Source organism: Thalassophryne amazonica, chromosome 18, assembly GCF_902500255.1.
Source record: "Thalassophryne amazonica chromosome 18, fThaAma1.1, whole genome shotgun sequence".
Taxonomy (NCBI): Eukaryota; Metazoa; Chordata; class Actinopteri; order Batrachoidiformes; family Batrachoididae; genus Thalassophryne; species Thalassophryne amazonica.
Window position 1 is genome coordinate 11,388,188 of NC_047120.1, and position 10,009 is coordinate 11,398,196.

The window sequence follows — 10,009 nt, forward strand, 5'->3', positions numbered from 1 at the left end:
TGGAATTTATCTGTTATCGGTTATCTGTAACTTCCAATACATTTTTGGGTGGTTTATTGTTTTATCTTTATCAAAGATAACGTTTCAGTTATCTGATTATCTGTTATCAAAGTTAACTTTTTGGTTACCTGTGCCCACCACTGGTTATCCCAGACATTTAAAAACACACAGATGTTTAAATAATAAAAAAAAATGTTTAAAATATGACAAAAGTTAAAAATAGAATAGAAAGTTCTTTAAAAACATGTTTTAAATGTTTGAAAAGGGTGTAAAATGTGTAAATACATAGACTGTTCCTTAAAAACACACAAATACTTTTAAAATGCATTAATATGTGTAAAAGAATAAAATGAAGCACACAAAGAAGTTGAAATTGTGTGTATGTGTGTCGGTGGGGGGGGGCAGCTATTGATTTGTTCTCTGAGGGTGGCTCACTCTCCCACACTCTGAAAATCCCTGGTCTCATGGTTAAGCATTGGGCTTGAGAGCAGAGGATCCTTGGTTCAAATCCCAGCCTGACTGGAAAATCACTAAGGGCCCTTGGGCAAGGTTCTTAATCCCCTAGTTGCTCCCGGTGTGTAGTGAGCGCCTTGTATGGCAGCAGCCTCACATCAGGGTGAATGTGAGGCATTAGTGTGTAATCCACTTTGAGTGTCTGATGCAGATGGAAAAGCGCAAAATAAATGCAGTGCATTTACCATTTCACATATTTTTGTGAGAAGACATTTTCAGTTACGAACATCAACAAGTTTCAATAACCTGAGTCAGCTTTTGTTACAGGCTAAGTGGACTGATATCACAAAACCAAAGATAGTTCTGTTCACAAAGACTGTTTCTGGGACCAGACTTCAATCACAGACTCTCTTTCTCTCTCCCTCCCTCTCTTTTTCAAACCCACATTTCTGCACATTTACACTATTCAGGTCGACATGTCACGGTAGCAAAACCAGCTACCAAGTTACCAAGGAAATGTTCCCTATTTTGGATTGTTGATGGGAGCTGTACAAAATAATGGATTTTATTCACTTAAGTCCTGTTGATGTGAATTAATTTTGCAGTGATGAATAAATTCTGGGAGCAAAGATAATTATTCTTCGTCTGCTCATAACCAGAGCCGATCTTACCCGTGTACAACAGGTTACTGATGTGACCTTTTAGTGCCAAGTGTTGGATCAAAATAAACCAAACCTCTATGTGCCAGAATACACAAATCACTGCCACCATAATCCTTTCAGTTGCCTTTGTTCATTTGTAAATTCAAAGTCCCTGCTGATCTTGGACAAAGGGAGTCAAAACACTGAGGGTGGTGATGTAACTTTCATTCAGGAATAAATTATTCAGAGATTTTAAAGAATATGGAGAAATTTTACATGTATCTTTCACCAAAATCTTCCTCATCCTGTTGTGTAAGTATTGACAGAATCACTGGAAGAATACCCGATGAGGAGTGAACAAACCTGTTCTGTGGAAGAGATTTAGAGGATTAAAAATAGCATTCAGCCCTTTACCTCTTTTGTTCTCTTCTTTTAAATGACTCATTTCTTCTTCCTGGTCTGTGATCGTTCCTTCATCAGCAGGTGTTAGCTGTAGTTTCAACATGTCCCTCAGCTGCTGGACTTCAGACATGTTTGTAGAAAGACTTCAAAACAAAAAAGAAAGAGAGAGTCAATGACCAAGTGAAGGAAAGACTAAAAACAGGCTGATTTAATCATCTGCTGCTGCTCTGCTGCCCAGGCACAAGTGTGAGACAACACCGAAATGCCAGTGTTGGGACAGACGTCCGAAAGCAGGAGACACCAAACCTAATCCCAGAAATCACCTAACATGAAAGTTTCCTAACCCTGGTCACACAGCACTAACGAAGGACAACGAAGCCCAAACGAAAGTCCCAAATCAGGACTTTTGCTGGCATCGTTTAAACTTCGCTCAGCTTCGTTCCTGCAGCTGGCGTTTCATCAGAATTTTTAAACTGTCAAAAAAGTTGAGCGAATGCCGCTGACAGCCTCAGTTTGTCTGTTTTTCGTTTTGATGTTGTTTTTGACTATTTCTTATTGTGTGCTAAGTTTTTGTAATGTTACCATTTCATTCGACATTATTAATCTTCATTCGATCTCACAAGTCCGACGTATTGAACGAACGCAACAACATCTCAACGAATCACTAACTAAAGCCTCGATGAACGAAACAAAACATTCTTGTAGAGCAATGTTTTCATACAGTAACAATAGCGTAAAGAACGTTTTATCAACTATGTACACCTTTTTCAAGTGTTTGTGGCTGGCCTGCGTGTGCGTGGATCCTTCATCTGACATGGACAGATGGCCTTGCCTTACAATATAAAGCGCCTTGGGGCAACTGTTTGTTGTGATTTGGCGCTATATAAAAAAATTGATTGATTGATTGATTGATTGACAGTTCCCCAGCATGGGGACGAGCCAGTCCACCTTATCGACGAGTGCGAGATAGCTGTTCTTCAGGCCAAAGTTGATGACGCGTTCATGATCAACATATACAGTGGTCCCTCGCTATAACGCGGTTCACCTTTCGCTACCTCGCAGTTTCGCGGAGAAAATGTTAATGCCTGTTTGAGAAAAGTGTATAAAGTGTGTAGTGAGGGGTTTTACAGCCTTAAAACATCTATAATAATTGTAAAAAAAAAATAATAATGCTGACTACTTCGCGGATTTCGCCTATCGCGGGTTATTTTTGGAACGTAACTCCCGCGATAAACGAGGGACCAATGTACCTGCAGGCCTGGCAATGATGGCAAAAGGGCCTGCGATGGAGATGTTGGACGAAGCCATGGATCCAGTGCTGAAGATAGTTTGGTCTGTATGACCAACTCATTGTTGAGCTGAGGGGCCAAGATCTACAGTCATTCCGTAACTTTATGCGAATGCTGACCGAGATGTATGATGAGCTTCTCAGGAGATTTGGTTCACGTATCACAAAGCAGGAGATGTGGTACCGAGCGGCTTTGGTTCCAGGTCTGGGTGGCGCATTCCTCACAACACAATCTCTGTTGTCATCTGAGAAGTGTGTAAAACCACCTGTGAAGAGTTTATGGATAAACGTTTGACACCTCCAACTACACCTCCACGGTGGCTGGCTATAGCCGAGGGCTTCTTCAAGAAATGGCAATTTCCAAAATGCTGTGGTGCCCTTGATGGCAATCATATTGCTTGTGTCCTCCTGGTACAGGAAGCATGTACCACAATTATAAGGGATTCTTTAGTGTTGTTCTCCTTGCCTCTGTTGATTCAGACTACAAGTTCATCTGGGCAGACATCAGTGGTAAGTAAAGATAAAAGTCAATTAAAAAATTGTAATTAATTGGAACAAATAAAAATGAATAAATGACTATATTTAATTTGTTCCAATTATTTACTCTCAATTTCTATTTTAGCTAAAGGATCAGCAAAGGATGCCCAGATTTATAATGAATCTGAACTGAAGGCCTGCCAAGAAGAAGAAACAATAGGCCTTCCTGACCAACAGCCACTTCCATGTGACACAGAAGACGTCTCATTCTTCTGGGTTGAAGATGATGCCTTTGCGCCCTAATCTGATGAAACCATACGCTCATCGCCACCTCATAGACAAAGAGCGGATCTTCGATTGCAGTCTGTCACATACAAGAAGAGTGGTCGAAAATGCATTTGGAATTCTTGCAAATCGGTTCCAGGTTCTCCCGACGACAATGCAGCACAGTCCGAGGACTGTGCGGCTCATTGTCCAAACCTGCTTGGTGCTCCATAATCTTATGTAGATTAGATACCCCGACCTCCAGAATAACATCATTGATCTTGTAGATATCCCCACTCTGCAGTTGGTGGCTGGAGCATGGAGTCAAGGGAACAATCGAAAGGATATAAAAATTCAGAGAGGGCGCAATGCTGCAAATAACCCTGGCAAGATCCAAAGGAACTTACTGAAGCATTGGTGCAATTCCGAGGCCAGTGCATTGCCATGGCAGAGAGAAATATGCCTCATGGAACTCTCATTGTTTAAAGGAAAAGAAAACCCACTGATACAATACAGGTGGAAAGATAGACTGTGCTATAAACGGACGATTGATGCATATCAATGAAAATAAAGAGCTCTTACAACTGAAATAACTGCCTGGAAAGTCGCCATTGAAGCAGAATTCGACGATATCATGAACGTCGTCATTGATATAATTTTAACCAATCAGAAAAAAGAAACCCTGGATCGCTTGCGGCGCTGCGGTGATGTAGTAATAGCATAGAAAGCCACAGGGGGCCAACAGCTTTCTCCCTCTCTCTCTCTTCCCTGTCCCTCGCTCGCTCTCTGTTTCTCTCTCTTTCAGCCACAGCTGGGGTTTCACAGCCGATGTAAACAGCAATCAACATCTTGGATCAGTATCGGGTTCTGATACCAACGAAATTGACAGATCAGAATGTCCCAATCCAACCTGCAGGATTTTCTGATAGTGAAGAGAAAACACATCTGTAAAACCTCTGTGGGGCTGCCTGCTGTCTGTTTGTTTACAGCTGAAGGCAGGAGAGTAGAGGAGGAAGAGTGGGAGGGGTAGGGGAGGTTTCTCACTCAAAGCGAACTGTTTCTGACTGTATGGCTGCAGCCGCGCACCGGTTGAGAGACAAGTTTGAACTCAGCGGTTCTCAGGTGCCAATGCTCTGTGCTGCAGAGCAAGGGTTTTCCCAGAAATGGTCTGAACTGAGAAACACAGTGCTGTTCGCTGCAGCTCGCTCGAAGCGCGGTTGAAGAGAACAGCTGATCACAGTTCCACTTTGTCCCCGCTGAACAGGAAGCTCTACAAAATACTTCAAGTGTTTATCCAGTTACTTCCCTGACCGCTGATGAATTTAGTTTATTTTACAGTTGAAATGCTTCGTGTTTACTCAGCAGGAAAATGAGGGAGGAGTTTTACATTAGCGCCTTTTGGCCACCTGCGGCTTTCTGTGCCCATGTGACATCACAGTAGCGCAATTATAACAGCCAACATGGCCGCCTACTGGTGGCTTTAGACCAGCCACACAAAAACGCTCTGAACTTTAACATAAATGATCACACATTCCTACAACTTTTCACATGGCTGCTCAATATCATAATCTACCAACCCAATAGTACTCGTAAATTATCAGTGGGTTTCTTTTCCTTTAAATTTGCTCATCTGGCTAACTGATTTGTTAAGGGAGGTGATGGTCTAGTGGTTAAGCGTTGGGCTTGAGGCCAGAGGATCCTCTGTTCAAATCCCAGCTTGACCAGAAAATCACTAAAGGCCTTTGGCAAGGTTCTTAATCCCTTGTTGCTTCAGGTGTGTAGTGGGCACCTTGCATGGCAGCAGCCTCACATCGGGGTAAATGTGAGGCATTGACGTGTAAAGCGCTTTGAGCATCTGATGCAGATGGAAAAGCGCTATATAAATTGCAGTCCATTTACCATTTGTTAGAAACCACAAAAATGTATGTTCTAAATAATAAAATTATCAACAATCTTTCAATTTTCTTCTGTCTGTATTGAACAAAATATAAAAATAATTGTAATTTATGTGTAATAGGACTGCAAAATAGATATTTTTTCATGCGACTGAAAATTATGCTCAGTTGTGTTTACCAGGACAGGACCGGCTGCAGTCCTTGGACAGGCAGGACAGGGTGTAGTGGCCTCATGTGGTGGTGAGGTTGTTGTTGCTGCTGCTGCTTGACCCTTTCCTCTTCAGCTCCATCTTCATACTTTGTCAACACCCGGTACATTTCATCCTTTGCTTTTCTGTAGCTCCATTCTGACATGGTGTTTAAGGAGTCCCGGATATAGTCTGCAAAGGTGATCCTAGCTGTGCTGGGCTGCTGCTCTTTACACTTTTGCAGTTCTTCCATGCAGGCTTGATTCTCCTCCACTCGTTCCTGCATTAGCTGTAACATTCGATCCATCTCGCCTTCTCTGATACTTCGCCTTCTTGGACGAGCTGAAGTGGAAGCCCTCGGTTCACCTTCAGAATCAACGTCCGCGGCTTCCTGTGCAGCAGCAGCCTCAGCAGCCTCAGCAGCAGCATCCAAGTTGCCTGAGTGCTCAAGGACAACAGCCTCCACCTGCAAAGACAAAACCAGAAACCAAGATAAGTGTTATCATCAGTAAAAAACAAAACAAAAAAGTAATTAATTAATGTAATAAATTTAGGTAATTAAGTAATGTTTGTACTTACACTTCTGACTGCTTTCGGCCGATGATAAACCACCTTATCCATGAATTTCATGGATGCCATTATGAACCGTTTTCGGTCTGTCCAGATTTCATCATCATCATCTCCATCCCCTGATTTCCCTTTGCCCTTCTTGATGAGTCGAGTGTTCGTGTCACGGACACTCTTAAACCACCCAATCAGATGTTCAGCTGCAAGTAGACAAAAGTACACAACAACATTATAGAATTTATTATTGGGGTTCAAATCATGTCAGACAAAGTGAAAATACAAAAGGAGCAGCTTGTTATATAATTCTCACCACTCTTGTTTATAACTTTGGCCTGGGCCTCCCAAAGTCCTTGTTTGACATCATGTTTATGATAACCAGCCTTCTTTGCGTTCCAAACCTCTTCTGTTGTCTCAAGCCACTCAAACATGACCTTTTCTTCTTCTTCGGATAACACGAAGTCTTGTCTGGGGGCCCTTGGCTTCTTGGCAGTGGCTTTGGCTGCCTTCAGACTGGGAGACCTTGAGGAAATGCAAATATAAAAAACAGTAAAAAGAAAGAGTCATAACAAATTACATAAGTGACAAATACTGAATATGAATGTAATGTACAATTATATAATTACTTTGTCAACAAAGTTACACTTACAAATGGTGTGATCGGGCAGATGGAGACTGATCATGGGAGGACTGACTGGTGGGGCTGGTGACCAGAGGTGTGGCAACCGGTGATGCTGTCACACTGGCATCTGTTGCTGTGGCCTGAAAAAGTAGTAGTTGGTGATGAAGCAGTTGAAGTAATAGCTGGAACAAACTCAATTATTTCCTCACCTGAGAAGATGTGTTAAACTGGGAGGTTTGGTCCCTCAACCTTGGAGAGATGCTTATCTGGGGTACTGCAAATTGATGAGGCGTTTCATCACCTGGTGAAGAAAGGGATCCCTCTGGAGAGGGAGTCCTCTCCCTCTTCTTTCCCCTTGTCCTCAACTCTGTCTTCATCTTGGGAGGCTGCTTGGACATGATACTGCTGACTGACTTCTACAACTGCTTGGAACTACAAAACAAGATTCAGATACTCGTCAAAGGTACTCATCAGCAGTGATGCCACATTTACTTTGAAAAAGTAATCCACTTACTGATTACTCCTTGAAAAAGTAACTCAGTTACTTTACTGATTACTCAGTTTTAGAAGTAACTAAGATTACGAGTTACTGTCAGCAGCTGCCTGTTGACAACACGCCTCTGCCTCCACAACATGAAAACAATAATCTATTTTGCTAATACTCACTTTATAGTCACCCTTTCTTGACTTCAGTGAACATAAATATTTGTTTAAAAAAATAAAGACTCTTTCTTGGTCTCATAAACTGACAGCACTGTAACTGTAAACTTACCATTTCTAAACTAACATGAACATGACTCTGACTCCCAGGATGCAGCAATATGAGCAACTGCACCCAGATTAGCAACTGGTAGGAAATGGACTCCAGCAGAGGCCATACAGCAAGCAAAATCTGCTCTCAGGCACAGAGACATCGTAAGTACAACATGGAACAGCAGGACTTGGATTTGGTGCAAGTCGACCAACTTGGCATAAGGCTACATCCATCAAGAGAAGGAAACTAGTGGTTGAGGAAATTCGGTGACAAGAGGAACAAGGAGTGACAAGGAGTGCAAAGGCAGTCTCACAGGCCAAACAAGGACAGTGGACCAAGTGGGAAAACCCAGAACATCGGAAGCTCACATGGAGGGATATTTGGGAAATGGAGGGAAGCAGACTTAGCTTCATCATCAGAGCTACCTATGATGTTCTTCCAACTCCCAAAAACCTTCACCAGTGGAGAGGAGAAGATCCCTCATGCGTGCTCTGCCAAACACCAGCAACATTGAGGCACATACTAACTGGGTGCAAAACCAGCCTGTCCCAAGGCCATTACACCTGGAGGCATAATCAGGTCCTGTGCCAGCTAGCCAGCATCCTTGAAGAAAGGAGAATGCCATCAATGCCCTCCCTCCCCGACGCATGAAAAGGAAAGATAATAACTGGGCTATGAGATGACTGGCGAGGGGTTGAGACAGAGGGGGGCACACTGGGACGCCAAGTGTTGCCGATGAGCCCTCCGGAGGTGTCATGGGCCTAAATCAGTGAAACACTGAAGATGGAGGGTGCCCATCTGATGACCCCAATGATGTTGACACCCATTTCCCACTCCAGACACGAAGTAAGAAGCTGTGCTGATGATTCATTCAAGGGATTGTTACATCAAGTCTTTTAAGTTTTAATAAAAAACTACAATTTATTATTTATTATTAGTTATTTCTAACATTTAAATTCTTTCTAAACATTTTAGTTGTTGACATTATTATTATTATTATTGTTAAAAGTAGTAGTATGAAAAAATGTCTTCAAAAGTGGACCTTTATTCCACAGGTGTTGTGGGGGGGCATTGCTCCCCCACACCCCCGTTCCAGCTGGATTCGTCCCTGGATTGGCGGCTGAGCAGGAAGAATTGATAATGTATTTATGGAGAAAGCACGACCAGATTGACAGGTAGGAAAGTTTTATCAGCATTTCTTTTGTCATGTCGTCCTCAGAAAGAAACTTTAGGTACATCTGGGTGGAACAAAAGAGCGGTAGTATGAGTTGATAACGAGTCGCAGGTCTTCAGCTGTTTTTAGCGACGACGACAACACACACACACACACACACACACACACACACACACACACACACACACACAGCGCACAAGTTTTAAAGAACAACAAAGTGTAAAAATGTCTTCGTAAAGCTCAGTGCAGGTGTGCTGCTGTCACTGCGCTTTCAGAGACGATAACTGTTTTTTCAACTCGGAGCTGCTACACAAAACCACAGATGGAAAAGCTCACAGCTCACTGAAAGCAGGCGAAGTGGGCAGTTCAACTGAACCCCGATCTCCCATCCACAGGTGTTGTAATGCTGCGATCGACCTACCATCATCTCTTTTTTTGTGAGATGAGCTCATGACATAAACTTGGGGCAGGTGCGCCATCTGGTGTTCAAAAAATGAAACGTTAGCTACTGGGTCAGCCTGCTTCATTTCCTTACTTTTTACCCCCATTTCGTGATCATCAGTCCCCATTTCACACACACACAAATCAATAAAAATACTTAATTTAATCATAATTAGAGTCAGTTTGGGTCAGTTTGCTCCATTTCGTTACATTTTATCCCCATTTCGGTCCATTTCGTGTTTTAGTAGAGCCAACAAGTCTGAAATAAAGTTTAGTGGACAAACCTGCTCTGGGTCAGTGAACTTCAGGATTGAAAACAGCATCCAGCACGTTGACTAGTTTCTTCTCTTCTTTAAATCCACTCGTTTCTTCTTGCTGCTCTGCGATGTTTTTTGTTTCTACCAACTCAAATATCTCGACATTAGCAGCAGTTAGCCGCTGTTTCAACAACCTTCTCAGCTGTTCCACCTTTTCGCGCTAACTTCGCCTTTTCTTCTTCTTCCGGTTTACTGTCGACCTTTGTGCTTCTGGAGCTCTTCAAAAAACATATTCGAGGATCACAGAGTGAAGTTTGATCTGTTCAGAGAAGAGTTTCCAGCGTCTCCAGCTAACTAGCTTTAGCCTCAGACGACAACAGGAAACAGTTTTTCCTCGTTGAGACAAACCAGTTTACAGGCTGATTACCGCCACCTGCTGGACAAGAATAAAAGTGAAGTGGCCTCTGTGTGTTTGTGTATCCGGAACGTCAACTGAAATCCAGAAAGAGCTGACTTTCGTCCTTTGGCATACTTGTGTATTTTTTCATGAGGATTCACGTCGTGAAAACAGCAAGGTGATCGGAATAGT

The 10,009-nt window shown here is 42.7% G+C and overlaps 1 protein-coding gene across 1 annotated transcript; it reads right to left on the minus strand.

The window, feature by feature from the left end:
• Positions 1–1,422: 1,422 nt before the first annotated feature.
• Positions 1,423–9,509, minus strand: LOC117531563. The gene is made up of 7 exons (XM_034194684.1): positions 9,448–9,509; positions 7,004–7,226; positions 6,822–6,934; positions 6,486–6,694; positions 6,188–6,375; positions 5,599–6,074; positions 1,423–1,639 (listed from the first exon to the last, which is right to left on the minus strand). Exons 2-7 carry the CDS (start codon positions 7,190–7,192, stop codon positions 1,423–1,425), a joined length of 1,392 nt encoding a protein of 463 aa, XP_034050575.1. The 5' UTR covers positions 7,193–7,226; positions 9,448–9,509.
• Between the last annotated feature and the right edge of the window lie 500 nt (positions 9,510–10,009).